This window comes from Nicotiana tomentosiformis, chromosome 7 (assembly GCF_000390325.3).
Source record: "Nicotiana tomentosiformis chromosome 7, ASM39032v3, whole genome shotgun sequence".
NCBI classification, from domain to species: domain Eukaryota; kingdom Viridiplantae; phylum Streptophyta; class Magnoliopsida; order Solanales; family Solanaceae; genus Nicotiana; species Nicotiana tomentosiformis.
This window is the reverse complement of record NC_090818.1, coordinates 27726703-27746424: the sequence shown is the minus strand read 5'-3', so window position 1 is coordinate 27746424 and position 19722 is coordinate 27726703. Positions and strand designations below refer to the sequence as shown.

The following is a 19722-nucleotide window of genomic DNA, read 5'->3' as shown; positions in this document are numbered from 1 at the left end:
GAGCCTTAAGAACCTTATGCACACCTAGTGTTTGATAAAATGCTCAAATGAGCTAGAACCATGATCATCTTCCTAATTTTGGTTCAACTTGTCATATTTCTAAAATAGATTGAAGTTGCTAAGAATTCCGGATCATTTTAGAGTGTAAGAAAGCTCAATTAAGGTATGTTGGCTAAACTTTCTCTCTTAGAATCGATTTCTATAATGTTTCCGTAAGATCAAGTATGATTGGCTCAAGATTCCTAACTTCTATATTCCGGGTTATTCCCTATAAACTTGTTTATTCCGAATAAACCTTATGTCGAAAGATAGATGTTCAAAGTATGGTTTGCGTATTAAAATGTTGTGGCTTTGAGTCGTGTTTTAAATGAAAACTAGCATACAATTGGGTGAGAAAAACTAGATACACCTAAGACTCATAATTGTTTATATGTGTACCTAAAGTCTTGATTAGAAGTGTCATGTTGTTGATAATCTTTAAAGATGCCTGAAAATAAAATAAGTGAATTGAAGAAATAGAGTGTGGCCAATGTGCCAAGAATTTAAGTTATAGTTGTGGCTAGTGGTGTCAATGAAATGAGAATATGTGATAAGGATTATGAAATAAGCCTCGACTCAATTGCTTAAAAATGATTTTGAAAATAGAATTGCCTAAAATCTTTTGTACTCAATCCATGCCCATAAGTGGCTGCTTTAACTAATGCTTTGCTTTACAAATATATCTAGTGTGATTTGAGCTCTTACATACTCAGGTGTTGAAATTGTATATTGTCATTTCTGGGAAAGTGTATTGCAAGAATAAATGGTGTATTGATTGCTTATGATTTGATGTGTGCTTGCATTGCTGGTCGGTATGCCCCATTATTTGGGAAGAAACCTTTTGTGTTTAAAGTTTTCATTACTAATAAATTTGAGGTATATGATTGCTGAAATATTCTATATGTTGATATTTGATGGTGATCTTTGAAATTGAAAGAGGTTAGAGTGTGGAATATGAATTATGACCACCGTGCCAGGAATAAAGAATCTTGTGAATGGCCAAATGAGCCAAGGAAATATTGTTGTTGTGAGTGACATGAAATACTAAAAAGAATTTATGCAATGTGAAAGATGTTGAGGTCAGAACAATTGTATTTATGCTACCTTTGTATGCAAATCAAATCAAAAATGTTTTTGGGAGCATTATTAGCAAAATCGAGGAAGGGTGGGTCATAAGGCCCACACCTGAAACTACACGTGCCTGTGTAGGGGTGGATTGTGATTATTCCCCTTATTTGGGATGAAATTGAAATATTGGAGAAAATTGTGATATTATTTCCCTTAATTGGGATGAAACTGATAACAATTGTGGATTGGAAAAGTCAACCCACACGGCATATGTGGAAAGGCGGCCTAGCTGATCGAGTGGAGATCGGACGCTATGTTGCGCCCATGGTGGTACTACTCTTGGTAACAACTTTCTTTCGCATCACTCGTCAAACCACATTGTTCGTACGAAGATCGCCTAGCTGATCGGGCGTGATCAGACTCCGTGCTAACAAAGACGGTGGTATATCGGTGCTAATGATCTCCCGACCAAAATTGTATATGAAGTTCGTATTTCGAAAATTATTATGTTTTAACTGGACATTTGGATATTGTTGATTGTGACTTGTTGTTTCTATGTGCTGCCTTTTCTTATATGGTCATTCTATTTTGAGAGAGGACTTTTAGCTTTACATACTAGTACTATTCGACAGTACTAACGCTCCTTTTACTGGGGCGCTGCATCTTTAATGGATGCAGGTGGTTCTACAGCAGGCGGCATTGATCTGTGATAGCGGTACACTTTCTTCGCTGACTTGGTGAGCCCTATTCATTTCGGGGTCATGTATCTTTTGTTTCCCATGCACTGTGTTTTGAGGTATAGTCGGGGTCTTGTTGCCGGCATTTCCCTATTACTCTTCTATTGTACTTAGAGGCTCCGTAGACAGGTTGTGGGTTGTGGTTGATGTTGGTAATTGAACTAGAAATGTTGGTATTTGGCAATCATATTTTTTTTTCATTAATTCTATAAACTCGTAATATTTTAGAAATTATGAATGAAGCTGCTAATGGGAATGAAAAGGAAGTTGTTAATAGAATCTTTTTAGAGTTTGAGTAATGGAGTACATCTCTTCTTTATTCATAGATGAGTTTGGGTAGAAGGTAATCTAACAGGCTTGCTCGGCCGGGTTCTCTCGGTTGAGCGCCGCTCACGCTCCCCGAGTTTGGGGCATGACAGAAGGGGTAGAAGCCAAAGAGGTAGCAGTTTTCCTCTTACGAATGCAGGTAGAGGAGCTCTCGGCCTCCTCGAAGGCCCTCGGGTTGGAGTTGAGAGAAGCGCAAAAGAAAAGAAGGTCAACAAGAGTGAACCACAAAAGATGAGTAACCACAAAGCCAAAGCAAAGAAACTCACCGGTCAAGGAAGGAGCAAGCCCAAATTTCTTGAGAAAGCCCGGCCACTCACGAATCCCCGCGATGTGAGGGAGGAGACGACCGACCCAATCAGAAATATCCCTGACCAAGGGAGGGGGCGAAGTCTTGGCTGCATAAGAAATGAGCAAAAGATTATAACTCGCGACTAAGCAAAGTAAACCAAACGCCTCAACACAGAAAGGTTAGACGCTTACGAGTATAGTTCCAAGTTTCAGGGAAGCCGTCTGCATTGGCCACCACGTCCTCAGCTCTTACGAAGAAGAAGTTGTACCAGAGCTAGCGGCTAGCCTTGTCATCCATCTTTACCACTAGGCACTTGCCCTCTCGGTGGCGAAGGTTCAACATCACCCCCTATAGAAACTAGGGGCGAATAAATGCGCCAGATGCCGAAGAGTGATCTCGACTCCAGCCAGCTCCGCAAACTTAGTAAGCATCGTGATGAGCTTATAGATATACGGTGCAAGCTGAGCCGGGCAAACGCTATAAAAATGACAAAACTCCTCCGCCAGTGGAAGAAGGGGTAGAGCGTGACCGACATGAAAAGAGTAAGCGTACAACGCACAGTACCCGAGGCGGTGGACTTGTACCATATCTCGCCCGCAGGGACCAACTCGATGCGAGCGGGAATGCCACATTTAGCCCTAAGCTCTAATAAATCGACCTCCTTCATTGCTGACTCGGAGATTTCGGGCCCAGCTTTAGATGCCTTTGTAAAATTAGACCTGACTTTCTTACCACGAGGAACTATCTCCTTCACCGTAGGGAAGTTCTCGTCCTCAACGGCAGCAGAGACGCCATCCGTGTGAGGAGGGAAAACCATCGCTAAAGGAATCGGGTAACTTTCCTCACTGGGACCAGAAGATACGTTAGACATAGTTCTAACGAAAGATAAGGTATTCAAAGTAACGGGGAGTTAAAAACAACATGGATCGCTAAGGCAGGGAAAGAAGATGCACAATAATGGAATAAGAAGAAGAAGGCACAAGGTTTTGATATAGGAAATCTGTAAAACTTGAGTGCGTGTCTTCACATTCCTATTTATAAGATCTCAGGCATCGAAATCGAGAAATTAGGTCATCATTACTTAGCACCACTATCGAAGCGACAGATCCAACCAACAGACGCACACGAAATGATGCAACGCTGCAGGAAAACCAACATAATGACGTATGATGTCATGACGTCACTTTGATCCAGGAACAACGTAACCCCAAAAGTTGCAGCTCATGAAAGGCCATGTTGCCCACTCGTCCAATCATCTCGACCACGACAAACAGAATCCGTTCATCAAGCCCGCCTGAGGCCGGCCTCAATAAGCGGAGGGACTAACTGTATAGGTCAAAATATGCCCTAAAATATATAAGACAAGATAATACCAAAGGAAGAGTCTTCAAGCCGTCATCAGCCGAGGTCGACTAGGAAGCAGCGAGGTTCGTGGCTGAGATATCACCAAGGGTCGAGGTCGAGCACCGTTGGCAAATCTGTAACGACTAGTTTTCGAAATAGGATATTAAAGAGAATATTCTAGTGAATATTAGGGTTTATTAAGAAAATGTCTCATATAAATAGAAAATGAGACAATGGTGTAAGGCACGTGACATTCATTTGACAAGAACAAACTTTTAATTGAAGATTCTTTCTCTCCCTTACAAAGATACAAACACTACCTTTTCATCTAGATTCTGGATCGTATTATCCCACACCCTTCCTTCAGATCCGAGAATAATTCGAACATTCTGGGACTTGTCTGTCACTCATCATTGTCAGGAGGGATAATCAACTAGTTCATACTTTATTGGGTGAATCACTCATTCTATTTACTTAAACGTCATTTATTGTTATTTATAGCTAGTTGTTGCTACATTATTGCTCATACTTTTTGGAATAGTTAATGCATATTGTTGTTAATCCCCCACAAGATCTGACCAGCATTAGTCACCTTTTGAAAATAACATCTAGAGATATTATTATTAACTAAGTTTAACCAATTATTATATAAATTGAGTTATTTTAATCAAAAATTACACTTTTTGGTCAAACAGTTGTGAAGCATCACACATATTTTAGCCACACTTATTTACGATTAGGATGCAGTTGTGAAGCATCACAAATACACGCAAAAAATGCACATGTATATTAGCCTTATTTTTTGCCACTAATTATGACTGTTTGCTGAAGTCGATTAATTTACACGGTGCAAATACTAACATGTCTAGTGGAAACTTAAATTGTTGAATAAAGATGTTCTTAAATTGTTGAATAAAGATGTCACAATTACTTTATTGTTTTCCTCGAGGTACCTTCCCCTCTTGCAGGGCTTTTGTTTGCCGCTTGCCTAGACATACGTGGGTGGTTGGTTAGAATGTATTAGGAAAAATAATACATGTATTAACTTTGTTATTACTAATTTTTTATTTGTCAGTGTTTTCAACCTATGTATAATACACTCAATTCAGTACTCCATAACAAACTATGACATTAGCAATATCATGATTTTTAATATACGAATAAGAATGTATAAAGACAGAATTAATTTTAATATACCAAAACCAAACAATCGATAAGAAATAATCAGATTAATACTAATCACAATATTGTTAATACACCATATTTAATAGTATTGTTATATACCCTACCAAATGACTGCTTAATTAATTGTAAAGATATAATTTGTGGGGAGTACTAGAATGGTCGAAGACGTGCTATAAGATGGCTACAATCACACGCGACGCCTGTTCCACATGCATTTTCTCAACGCTAATTCCGCCTTCAACCGTCCACTTTCCGCCCTAACGTACTTCCTAAAGTATATATATCTTTGATCATTATTCGGATTAATCTATTTCACTATTATTCCAATCATTTTATCAAAGTCAAGGCTCTTAACTTTCTAATAACACAAGCGAAAAATATTCGAGTGTGTCCATGTTAAGTGACAGCTTCTTATCGACAGTTAACGCCCTTTCATCCATAAGAATAGCCCCACTTGTATCCTTTCTTGCTGCAATGGCAAGAGAAGAGAAAAGTCGGTGCACATATATTATTTTCTAAGTAGGAGCGAGAGAGTGCGGGGAACGGCGATGAAGGAGGAATGAAATTATTATTTATAAATGTTCAAGTCTTTCACTCATTAATCATTCGATTATAAGCCAAGCTAAGGGTGGAGACTAAGGTACATTGCAATTTGCAGCAGTTTTGTATTTTTGTAACCAAAGAAAGAAAGAAATCTAAGGTGCAAGATCTAGAAGATGACGACGGTAATGATCACCATCTCCTTTATCTTTTCTGTCTGATCTTAATTTCATTCGTAGAGAAAAAACTTTTAACCGATTTTATGTGTCTTATCTTTTTGGTTGAGTTCAGATGACAGAGATGAGAGTACATATGGATTGTGCTGGATGTGAGAGCAAGATTAGAAAATCTCTCGAGAAAGTTAGAGGTAAATTAGTTCTAGCAGCTTAATTATTTTTTTGAGTTGCTAATTTCGCTTTTTATTATTTTTTGATGACTTGATACTGATACGTAAAAGTTCCTTCAAAAATTGTTATGTATATTGAAGTTAAACTCGAACAAGAATGATGGAATTTGAAATACTGTGTGAAGGGAGTATCTAATTTTGTGAACTTTTGACCTAAATTTTAGGTGTTGATAATGTAGAAATAGATATGGCCATGCAAAAGGTGACAGTAACAGGATGGGCAGACCAAAAGAAAATACTCAAGACAGTGAGGAGAACTGGTAAAAGAGCTGAAATATGGCAATTTCCTCATAATCCTGAGATGAGAAATAATCATAATTATGTCACTGATCATTATTATCAGCAGCAAGGCTGCGGTGGCCCGTCCACCTATTACGCCGGAGAGCCGCCGGCTTCCGCCTATAACTATCGCAAACACGGCTGTGACAACTATGGTCGAGCTTACAGCCTTTACAGGGGCAATTCGAACACTTTTGGTAGCCGAGCTGGTGATACATTTAGTGACGAGAATCCTAATGGTTGTCACATTATGTGAAAATTGTTGGTTGACCAAAATTTCCCTTTCAATTTCACTATTTCACTTTTCTTTTCTTCTCTTTCTCCATTCTTTTTTATTTTCCTCTTGAACATTGAAAGAAAAACACACAATTTCCCTTTATTTTCTTTTTTGTCTTATTTTTTCTGGTCCTTATAAATTTATAGACTCAGGTATCAAGTGTAAGTTTGTAACATGTAAGTGAAAGAGGCGGATCTAGGATTTGGAGGTTGCGGGTGCCATATTATTTTGTACGTAGACGTATTATTATTTATACGATCTAAAAAGAGTAAATGTTTAGTTTGATCAACTTTGGATTTTAATTCGGGTTATTCATCGTTTCAGTTTATACAGACAAATATACCAAACGAAAAAAAATTATGACAATTTAGCGCACATCATAAAATTTCCAGCAGTATAACCATTATCATTAAGTTTTTTCTACATAAAAAAAATAAAAGACAGTCACTTCTTTCATCTACCGGCACTTGAAAATATCTCCCAATTAACAAAATACTATCATAATCAGTTTGGGGCAGCAACACCGTAGCTGGGAGGATTTTGGGTGGGAAATGATTTTGGGGAAATAAGAGAGCTTTGTTATTTTAATGTACTCAAAGGAGAGCACAATAAATAAGTCAAACAAGATTAAATAAATAAAAAGGTAAAAAAGAATTAATAAAGTAAAACAAAGAATAAATAAAAACAAAATGTGAACATCTGACACCTCACGTTAATTGTCCAAAAGTACCTAGGAGAAATTTTCAAACTTTTACCATTGGCACCCGATGACGGTTTTGTTCATTAGGTGTCATTTTATTATATCTAAGATATTTCATCTACATATTTAGATACATACACAGAGTTTCGACCGAGGACTACGGGTGGCGGCGCACCCCCTCGGCTCTATGTCGATCTGCTCCCTGCATGTAACTATGTAAGCTTTTAAGGAAGTAGTATTTTTGAAAGGATGTAAGCTTCTAATTACGAATTTCCAAATAAATGGACTTGTTGTTCATAGCTGACTTTTTCTACCGCATTTTCCGAATTACTTGTGTACTAACTACTCCATAACTTAAATAGTTTTCATACTGTAAAGGGAGAAGCAAGAAAGATCCAATTCAAACTATTAATCAAATGTTGACATTTTAGCCACACGACTCTTAGGACCCAATGTAAATCGTGTTTGGATTAGTGAAATAGTGCCCTACTCACGAATTGGATTAATGATATTTGACTTTCTCTACTTGTAATCTATCATATGACAGTACTAAGACCTTGGAAATTAATAAGAAGAGAGTTCTACCTACATAGAGTGCAACTTATTTTTAACACAATAGACAGTTTTGTCTAAGTTCATTATTGTAACAATTCGGTCGGTCATTTTGAGTATTATAATCCTGTTCCACCATTTATTGCTCAATTTATGCATTACAGTCATTTTATGACTTACCGGATTAGTTGGTTCGGATCCGGAAGGAATTCGGAGTGAAACGAGACACTTAGTCTCATAATTGAAAATTTAAGATAGAAAAGTTGAACAGATGTGGACTTATGTGTAAGCGAACTCGGATTCGAATTCTGATAATTTCAATAGCTCTGTATGGTGATTTTGGACTTAGGAGCATGTCCGAAAAATTATTTGGAAGTCCGTAGTAGAATTAGGCTTGAAATGGCAAAAGTCAAATTTATGGGAAGATTGATCTGGGGTTGACTTTTTGATATCGGGGTCAGAATCCAGTTCTGAAAATTTTTATAGCTCTGTTATGTCATTTATGACTTGTGTGCAAAATTTGAGGTCAATCGGAATTGATTTGATAGGTTTCGGCATCGAATGTAGAAGTTGGAAATTTTTAAGTTCCTTAAGCTTGAATTGGGGTATGATTCATGGTTTTAGCATTGTTTGATATGATTTGAGGTTTCGACTAAGTCTGTATGATATTATAGGACTTGTTTGTATAATTTGACGAGTCCCGAGGGGCTTGGGTGTATTTTTTCTAGGATTATTGGTTGAGAGACTAGTAAGGTTAGAAAATTTGGGAGTTTGACCGTGGTCAATATCGGGTCAAGAAGACCTTTTTTCAGTGTTTTGAGTGTGCGAGCAGGTCCGTAGCGTGTTTTGTGATTGAAATTCATATATGGTTTGTGTCCGGGAGGATTCGGATGGTTAATGGATAGAAAGTTGGACTTAAACAGCTGCTGCAATTTTTATTCTGCTGGAGAACCAAAGTGTAACACTCCTCAAATCTATAAATGTTTCAAGACACGCTAAATATAGAATTTAATATTTTTTATTTTAATCTTAAATTATACTTCTATTACGGATTTAAACCCTTGTGATTGATTTTTTAAGTTACTTTTCTATTTATAAATAATTGGATATACAATTAGGGAAATATTAATAATTTTAATATTATTAATTATTAAAAGTGGGTATCATTAATTATTAGTTAAGTTAAATTAAAAAAAAAGGAACTAGTGTTCTGTTCGCTCACGAAACAGAGAGCCACGAAACATAGGCAGCTAGAAATTGCTCACGCACGAAAAATTCTAGAGTTCTTTACAACTCACTTATTCTTGAACCCATGTATATAAAATTCTCTATTGTCAATTATCCTACAATAGTAATAGGTAAGAATTGAGTAGTTAATTCCCTTCTTCCTCTGTATCAACAGTAAGTTCCATGTTTAGGTGTGAAACTTTTAAATTAATTCAAATGCACTGGTTGTTATAGAATCAATTGTTTGACGGTTATAAATTAGACTGGGGCCTACGTATTGGCTCAAGGAGTTTTGAGGTGAGTTGATATAACTCTTTACTAAAGTGGTTAACTCACAAAAGTACGCATACAAAATGCTTGATGAATTGCTTAAATGAGTTGATATGTACTTAATTGAAGCAAGTGAGTACCTATTAGCTTAGAATTATTTTCTAGCTAAAGTTTAGATGATTTATTCTGATATATGTGCATAAATTTTCAGATTTTTGTGTTATTCTTATGTGCCATTTTCATGTTGAAAATTCATGAAGAAGCAAGAATCTTTAGAAATACTTTTGAATATTTATTTCATTCTTATGTCATGCCTTATATTTAATGATACCAGTATGAGTATGTATAGGATGTTGCAAAAAATATTTAGACTTGAAAAGTCACAAGAAGAGGTTTTAGAAAGAAAGAATTTTTGGGAGTATCCTTTATTCTGAGAAGGGGTAATCGTCCAGGCCGAGGGTCCTGACTAAGGTGTTGACTTCCTGAAACTACTTGTGTTGACTTCCTGAAACTACTTGTGCCAAAGTAGGGAGCACACGAGCCAAGGGTCTCGTTGCTGAGAATTTGCCTAGCCAAGCTAAGTCTTGGCATGGTACATGAGCGCTGAGAACTATGAAGCGAGTGGCACCTCGTGGATTGGGCCTATTCGATCAGGTTGGGATCGAACCCGTGTCGATCACCCAGTGACTAAGACAGAAAAATAAGTCACAATAGTTGGAACTCCCAAAGTATAAAGTGAAGTATTTTTTTTATAAGAAAGAAAAAAAAAGAATTTCTTTTAGAATATTCATAAACTGCTATTATGCAATTATTTTAGAATTGTTCTTATAAGCTTTATGTTTTACATGTATTTAGAATCTTTACTCGTAATGTATATGTTATTAAAGTTTCATTCCCTGTCGTTAAGACTAACTGAGTACAATGGATGGTACTAACGTTCTCTTTTGAGAACCTACGTTGGTCTGCGGTACAACGTAGGAACCGGTTTTGCAGCGAGCAGACTACAGGTTAGGACTTTCCTCACTTCCACTGCTATTGGTGAGCTCCACTTTTGTTCGTGGAGTACTCCTTTGAGTCGTCATTATTTAGCTATTTCTTTATTTACTTAGAGAACTGGCCAGAAAATCTCATGTCCTGAGCAGTGCGTCAGTTTATCAGTAGAGGCTTCATAGACACAGTCGATGGGTTAAGATTCAGATATTTTTTGATAATAACTTAGCAGTATTTCATTGGTTACTACGAATAAAGTTTCGAGGTTGGTTTATTTTAGATATTTAAATTAATTAAAAGTATTTGGTTACAATATTACCTTATGGCATATAAAGTTTGAAGTTATAATAGATTTGATAAGCGCAGATGGTTCGCTCGGTCATGTTTAGTGATCGGGTGCCGGTCCCGGCTTGTTCAGAAAATAGGTCGTGACAAACTTGGTATCAGAGTCTTAGGTTTCTGGAGTCCTAGGGGTCTATGAAGCCGTGTCAGTAGAGTTTTATTTATGGGTATGAAGCGCGCTATACTTATAAATTTTAGGCTACGAGAATTTAGGAAAAGCCTCATTTTTATTCATACTTTAGATCGTGTAGTAGAGCCTACCTCTAAAAAATTATCTAATGTATTAGTTTTTCCAAAACTCGCAGAAATGGCTCGTACTCACAACTCTGACACCGACACTTAGGATGTTACTCAAGAAACTATTGCTACTATTGTGGCTCAAGGTAGAACTAAGAAGGCTTAAATTCAGAAAAGGAAGGGTAAATCCACAAAGGGGGTTCAAGTACCCCGAGTTGAACACGAAAAAGGGGTGGAGCATGATGAGCCAGTACCTCAGGATCTAGTGTTGCCCCCAACAGCAGCTCCGACTCAGACAGCTATATCTCCATAGGTGGGTCAGATGTTTAATGTTGTCAACAGTGCTATGGAGATGTTTAAAGCCTTCATGGCCAACCAAAACGAGAGAAAAGATGAGATTCCACCTCAATCAAATAGACAGAACAATTTTGAGTCCTCAAAAGTGAATGAATTTTTAAAGTTGAGTCCTTTATTGTTATGTGGTACTATAGTTGATGAAGATCCAATGTTGTGGCTGGAAGGTGTCAAGAAAGCCCTCCGAGCGATGAAGGCATTTGATGATGAAGCTGTGGAGCTGGCTGCTTACCAGCTTAGAGATGTGGGCGGCGCTTGATTTGAGATGTGGGAAAAGGAAAGAGATGAAGATGATGGTCCGCCTACTTGGGAAGAATTTGAAGAGGCCTTCATAGCTAATTTTATACTAGGAGAGGATAGGGAAGCTAAGGCTACAGAGTTCGAGCAACTTAAGCAAGGGAATAAAAGTTATTGCTTATGCTTCCATACAGTTAAAGAATCATGAGAAGAACTACCCTACACACGACTTGGAGCTTGCATTAGTGGTGTTTGCATTAAAGATATGGCGACACTACCTATATGGCGAGCATTGTGAAATATTTACAGATCACAAAAGCCTCCAGTACATTTTCAAGCAAAAAGAGTTAAATTTGAGACAAAGAAGGTGGCTCGAGCTATTGAAGGATTATGACATCAATATCCTTTATCACCCGGGCAAAGCTAATTTGGTAGCAAATGCACTTAGTAGGAAGTCAATGGGTGTCTTGGCCCATCTTGCTGCAGTATAAAGGCGAGCTTTGGGTCAAGAAATTCAAAAACTAGCAAATGATGGAATTAGATTGGAAGAGACCGAAGAATGAGGTATAACTGCTTATGCCTTAGCGCAATTCTCTCTTGTTGCGCATGTTAAGGCTAAGCAAGATGAAGATTCGTACTTAGTAAAGTTAAAAGAAGGAGTCAGAAATAAAGAAATACTGCTTTCACTCTAGGAAGTGATGGAGTTTTGAAGTTGAATGATTGGTTATGTGTGCCTGACGTAGATGGTCTTAGGAAGGCCATAATGGAAGAAGTTCACATCGCGAAGTACTCTATCCACCCAGGTTCTACCAAAATGTATATGGATTTGAAAGAGTTGTATTGGTGAAAAGGCATGAAGAAGCAAGTAGCAGATCATGTGGCCAAATGTTTGAATTGCCAGCAATTCAAAGCCGAGCATCAGAGGCCTGGTGGTCTAGCTCAAGATATAGAGATACCACAGTGGAAATAGGAGATGATTAATATGGATTTTGTAGTAGGTCTACCTCGCACATACCGTAAGCATGATTCAATTTGGGTTATTGTAGACCGACTGACAAAGTCCGCGCATTTCCTACCAGTAAAGACGACAGATTCCGCAGAGCAGTATTCGCAGTTGTACACAAAAGATATAGTCCGATTGCATGGTACTCCAGTTTTAATCATATATGACAGAGGCCCTCAGTTCACGGCACATTTTTGGCAGGCATTTCAGAAAAGATTAGGTACCAAGGTCAATTTGAGCACCGCTTTCCATCCACAGACCGATGGTCAGGCAAAAAGGACCATTCAGACTCTCGAAGATATGTTGCGAGCATGTGTTATAGATTTTGGAGGTAATTGGGATGACCACTTACCACTGATAGAATTTGCTTACAATAATAGCTATCAGACCAGCATTGGTATTGCTCCTTATGAAGCGTTGTATGGGCGAAGATGTAGGTCTCCAGTGGATTCGTTTGAACCAATAAAGGTGTCGTTGATAGGTCCAGAGTTTGTTTGTGAGGCCTTAGAGAAATTTCAGCTAATCAGAGAAAGACTAAAAACGGCTCAGAGTCGTCAAAAGTCCTATTATGATAAGAGGCATCGTGACTTAGAATTCATGGTAGGTGACAAGGTATTTTTTAAAGTTTCACAATGAAAGGAGTTATGAGGTTTGGTAACAAGGGGAAACTTAGTCCTAGATTTATCGGACCTTATGAGATTATAGAAAAGAAGGGAAACACGGCTTATGAGCTAGCGCTGCCCCTTGAGTTGTCCTCGGTTCATCCTGTCTTTTATGTGTCTATGCTTAGAAAGTACATTCATGATGAGTCGCATATAATACCTGCCGATACCATAGAAATTAAAGAAGGCTTGACTTATGAAGATGTACCTATAGAAATTCTCGATAGGCAAGTAAGAAAGTTGAGAACAAAAGATATAGTATCAGTAAAAGTTTTGTGGAGCAATCATGATTCAAAAGAGGCTACGTGGGAAGTCGAGGAAGATATGAGGAAGAAGTATCCTTATTTATTTAAGGAACAAGGTATGTGAACCTAGGTTTGGCTTGGCATTTATATTTTATTTATTAAGTGCAAGTTAGCATGTATTTATGTCCTTGCTAGATTACACTTTGTTGTTGAAGTAATTTAGTTTCTGTCAGAGTATATTTAGTTATTAAATAATTTAATACAATGCCAGAGATTTACTTGTTGTTGAAGTGTTGTGCTTTAGATTTTGGTTGGTTATTGTGATACCTCCTTACCGGAGTGTGAGTAATTAGTCTATGAGTTATGTATGATGCCTATGAATGGCCCGTTATGGTATATTTAGTTGTTGTTGGTGTAGTTGTGCTATTGGTGACAGGATTTTTTTTTGGATAGTCCAATTTATAAGGGAGACTATGCCGAAATGTTTGAAAATTTAGTGAGTTAGCCAAAATTTTGAGTCCCTTGGGAAAGTGAGTAGTGCTAAGAAATTTAAGAAGTGCAACGACCTAAGGAATGATTGTTAGCTTAAAAATAAGGCCCTAGCAACATTCGAGGGCGAATGTTTTTAAGGATGGGAGATTGTAACACTCCTCAAATCTATAAAAGTTTCAAGACACACTAAATATAGAATTTAATATTTTTTTAATCTTAAATTATACTTCTATTACTGATTTAAACCCTTGTGATTGATTTTTAAGTTACTTTTCTATTATAAATAATTGGATATACAATTAGGGAAATATTAATGATTTTAATATTATTAATTATTAAAAGTGGGTATCATTAATTATTAGTTAAGTTAAATTTTTTTAAAAAAAGGAACTAGTGTTCTGTTCGCTCACGAAACAAAGGCAGCCAGAAATTGCTTACGCACGAAAAATTCTAGGGTTTTTTACAACTCACTTATTCTTGAACCCATGTATATAAAATTCTCTATTGTCAATTATCCTACAATAGTAATAGGTAAGAATTGAGTAGTTAATTCCCTTCTTCCTCTGTATCAACAGTAAGTTCTATGTTTAGGTGTGAAACTTTTAAATTAATTCAAATGAACTGGTTGTTGTAGAATCAATTATTTGACGGGTATAAATTGGACTGGGGCCTACGTATTGGCTCAAGGAGTTTTGAGGTGAGTTGATATAACCCTTTACTAAAGAGGTTAACTCACAAAAGTACGCATACAAAGTGTTTGATAAATTGCTTAAATGAGTTGATATGTACTTAATTGAAGCGAGTGAGTACCTATTAGCTTGGAATTATTTTCTAGCTAAAGTTTAGATGATTTATTCTGATATATGTGCTTAATTTTCAGATTTTTGTGTTATTCTTATGTGCCATTTTCATGTTGAAAATTCACGAAGAAGCAAGAATCTTTAGAAATACTTTTGAATGTTTATTTTATTCTTATGTCATGCCTTACATTTAAGGATACATGTATGAGTATGTATAAGATGTTCCAGAAAAGATTTAGACTTGAAAAGTCACAAGAAGAGGTTTTAGAAAGAAAAGTTTTTTGGGAGTATCCTTTATTCTGAGAAGGGTCATCATCCAGGTCGAGGGTCCTGACCAAGGCGTTGACTTCCTGAAACTACTTGTACCAAAGTAGGAAGCACACGAGCCAAGGGTCTCGTTGGTGAGAATTTGCCTAGCCAAGCTAAGGTATGGTAATGCGCGTTGGGAACTATGAAGCGAGTTATATCTCGTGGATTGGGCCTATTCGATCAGGTTGGGATCGAACCCGTGTCGATCACACGGTGACTAAGACAGAAAAATAAGTCAGGATAGTTGAAACTCCCAAAGTATAAAGTGAAGTATTTTTTTTATAAGAAAGAAAAAAAAAAAATTTCTTTTAGAATATTCATAAACTGCTATTATGCAATTATTTCTTATAAGCTTTATGTTTTACATGCATTTAGAATCTTTGCTCGTAATGTATATGTTATTAAAGTTTCGTTCCCTGTCGTTGAAACTCACTGAGTACAATGGATGGTACTGACGTTCTCTTTTGGGAACCTACGTTGGTCTGCGGTACAACGTAGGAACCGGTTTTGCAGGTGAGCATGCTACGGGTTAGGACTTTCCTCACTTCTATTGCTATTGGCGAGCTCCGCTTTTGTTCATGGAGTACTCATTTGAGTCGTCATTATTTAGCTATTTCTTTATTTACTTAGAGAACTGGCCAGGAAATCTCATGTCTTGAGCAGTGCGTCAGTTTATCAGTAGAGGTTTCATAGACACAGTCGATGGGTTAAGATTATGATATGTTTTGATAATAACTTAGCAGTATTTCATTGGTTACTACGAATAAAATTTTGAGGTTGGTTTATTTTAGATATTTAAATTAATTAAAAGTATTTGGTTACAATATTACCTTGTGGCACATAAAGTTTGAAGTTATAATAGATTTGATAAGCGCAGATGGCTCGCTCGGTCATGTTTAGTGATCGGGTGCCGGTCCCGGATGGGTCGTGACACGAAGGCCGAGGGCCTGGACAAAACTGTAAGTTATAAAGCAGGGGACTTCATCCCATTTTTTATTTTTGTCAAATTGGACCTTTTTGTTTGGGCTGATCTTTGTGATATCCGAGAGCCGAGAGACTAGAGAGGTTGAGGACTGAGTAAGGCCGAGGGCCTGTCGGTGAGGTAAGGATACTATGGCACGTGAGTTGTCCGTGCAGGATATTATAGCACGTGAGTTGTCTGTGCGGATTATGGCGCTTGGGCTGTAGGAGCCCCTCTGGAGTCTGTACACCCCCACTGAGCGAGAGTACCCATTGAGTGTGAGTGCTGAGGGCTGGGAGCCCAATGAGTGATTGTTGTCCGGAGAGGTTGTACTTGCTTTTCATTTGTTGTTGCACTTAGTTGCTATCTGTCATTATTGTGAAATTTTCTAAAAGATTCTATATCCGGAATACATGAACTTGAACTGCATAGAATTGATTTGAGTTAAAATGCTGGATTTGAAAGCATGTCTATTCTTTGCTGGAATTACTGAAAATGAACTATAACTGTGTAGTTCGTCACTATCTTCAGTTCCTTATTTATTATTGTTACTTACTGAGTTGGTTGTACTCATACTACACCCTACACTTTGTGTGCAAATTCAGGTATTTTCGGACATTGCGGGTGTTGATTCTTTCGCGCAGTTGATTTTTTCGGAGATTCTGAGGTAGTTGCCGTGTTTCGCAAACCTTGTTTACTGTATTTGGTCCCAGAGTATCATAGACCATATTTTGCAGACTTGTAATCATATTAGATGCTTATGTACTCAGTGACACCAGGTTTTGAGAGTATTTATATTTGTACTTGTGAGATTTCTTCCGCTGAATTTAGTCATTCTCTTTTCAAATTAATTTAAAAGAATACGTGGTTTATTGAGATTGTCGGCTTGCCTAGTATTGCGATAGGCGCCATCACGGCGGATGAGATTTTGGATCGTGACAATTACTCAGATGATCACTGAACTATTAGAAATCATGGAGCAAAGTTACTTTTCTTTCAATTGTAACAAGAAAGTCATTCAACTATTTCTATTGCACACTCATGATCGCTCAACCGGATTTCTTAATATTTTCGGTGGAAAAAGCTGACATGGCAGTCCACATGGACTTTTTATATTTTTGGCCACATAAAATAATTATCACCCAAACAAAAAATAAATCCAACCTGATCCATTAAAGGTAAAGCCACCCGAAATAAACCTTACTCCTAAACGTATCTCACTTCCAAAAACCCTTGTACCTGTTACTATTTTATAAAACTATCCTCTTCTTCTCTCAATAGATGAACTTTTCATGGTTTTTATAATCCAATATTGAACCTTTCAGCATAAAAAAATAGTTACTTAATAAGAGCAGTTATTTAGTTACCTCGTATTATAGTCCGATTAATACTATTTGCAAAGTAAGACTATCAACTTTCTGTGACTCATTTGATTCCCTCGATATTATTTTGGTTCCACCATCGTGTCTCTTGTTCTCTTATTTTTTCTCTCCTTAAAATACTAATGGCTACAAGGGAGAGCAACATGGACGCTTCTACATAAAAGGAGCGAGACAAAATTTCTTTTAAAAATAGGATGAGACTGCAATAAATAAACTATAATGTAAGATTAAACAAATGAAAAAATAAAGAAAAACAGTACTGGTTTTATTAGTATGATGTGTTACAAAGTCCGATGGTTCAAGCGAATAAGAAAAGAGTTATATAAAATAATAATGGCTCCGAGAGTTTTTGAAAGTGTTTAGAAGTAAAAGTTTATTTCGGGTGGTATTACCTTTAATGGTCAGGTTGGATTATTCTTTTTTGGATGATAATTATTTTACGTGGCAAAAAATATAAAAAGTCTATGTGTATTGCCAAATTAGCTTTTTCCACCGAAAATATTAAGAAATTCGGTTGAGTGATCATCAGAATCCAATAAGGATAGTTGGGTGACTTTCTTGTTACAAATGAAAGAAAAGTAACTTTAATCCATAATTTTCCGATAGTTCGATGATCATCTAAGTAATAGACTCGTTTTATCTTGAGCTCAACCCTTTGGCTAATTCTGATCTCCTCGTACCCCGTTCTCTCTACATAATAAGTACGTTCAAAATCTTAGTAGCTTCTCATTATTTGATCGAAGATTCTTTAACGGAGGAACAATATTTTCCTCAATCCACATTGCATTAACAGCCCAACTTATATTACACTATTTAAGGATGGACAAACACTATATCCATATACCGAAAAGGTCTATGAAATCATGCAATGTGGATTGAGGAAAAGATTGTTCCTCCATTAAAGAATCTTCGATCAAATAATGAGAAGTTACTAAGATTTTGAACGTACTTATTATGTAGAGAGAACGGGGTACGGGGAGACCAGAATTAGCCAAAGGGTTGTCCTCAATCCACATTGCATAATTTCATAGACCTTTTCGGTAAAATGGATATAGTGTTTGTCCATCCTTAAATAGTGTAATATACTCCATTAAAGAATCTTCGATCAAATAATGAGAAGCTACTAAGATTTTGAACGTACTTATTATGTAGAGAGAACGGGTACGAGGAGACCAGAATTAGCCAAAGGGTTGAGCTCAATCCACATTGCATGATTTCATAGACCTTTTCGGTAAAATGGATATAGTGTTTGTCCATCCTTAAATAGTGTAATATAGGTTGGGCTATTAAATTAGTGTTACTGAACTAGGCCTTTCGATCTAGACCAACCATAAAAACAAAAGCTGTAATTGATAAAGTAGTCATGGTGTTTAATTTGAACCTTAATATTTCTAGTATTTAAACTTTTTTCCAAAATAAAACTTGAAATATTCTGAATATGAAATACACCGAGAAAGAAACTGTATAACATGAAAGATATTATACTTCTTGGAGTATGAAAATAGAAAACTGTGAAAACAACGAAATAATAACATGTACTTTACCATAAAACTCATTATATTATGTAAATTATGTGCTAACAGAATGTTGTAAGTGATTTTTCAAAATAAAGTTACCTAGTATATTATAGCGATCATATATTTCTTCTTTTTAATCAATATATAGGTCTAATATCAGTTTAATATGATAAAATCATAAAATAAACAGAAACCCTCATATTAATTAAATTGTACTATACTAAATAGATTTCAAGATGCTTAATGAATTGATTGTATTAGTAAAATATGTACATAACCCATAGTCAAGATCGATAAACGTCAACATGTACCAATAATGCATCTCTCCTAATAAGCTCCAAGTCATCTAGTATTCGGATAGTTATCTTCTCATGATTAACAGATTCTAAGATATTCGAGATTCTCTATTAACCATGCACAATATTTATGCTTATGATAAAGTGACATATGGGATTTGAACTTACTACGGACAACGAATACAATGTGTGGGCTAGATATCACAAGGCAATTACATCTATGTAATCTAATAAGTACCCCACTTCCTCACCTTCGTGACACATGCTTTCATTCGTTATATACAAAAATTATTGCTCTCTTACAATCATCACTTTTGTTCATTAGCTATAGAAGATTCTTCAATAAGAACTTCTTTTACTCTCCTCTTACTCTTACTGTAATTTCAGCATTATTACTTGTGTTGTTATTTTTTCTACTTTATTTTAATTATTATCGTTGAATCATTGAAGAATTCAATTATATTAAATTAGATGAATTCGATTGTGGCCTAATTCTATAGATTTAATTGATTAATCTAATAATTATTTATTAGGTTAGACATTGAGCCAACAATATTTTTTTCAGATACGAAGTAGCAGGACAATTAGGTAAAGCATATTTTGGTGAAAATTTGAATAGGAAGTTTTCTGGGGCTATTTTAGTAGAAAGCAAAAG

The 19722-nt window shown here is 36.4% G+C and overlaps 1 protein-coding gene across 1 annotated transcript; it reads left to right on the top strand.

Annotated features, from left to right (window-relative positions):
• Positions 1-5532: 5532 nt before the first annotated feature.
• On the top strand, positions 5533-6806 carry LOC104106414 (heavy metal-associated isoprenylated plant protein 28). Its single transcript, XM_009614955.4, has 3 exons — positions 5533-5714; positions 5821-5896; positions 6100-6806. The coding sequence occupies exons 1-3, from the start codon at positions 5706-5708 to the stop codon at positions 6468-6470; spliced, it is 456 nt and encodes a 151-aa protein (XP_009613250.1). The 5' UTR covers positions 5533-5705; the 3' UTR covers positions 6471-6806.
• Positions 6807-19722: the final 12916 nt, after the last annotated feature.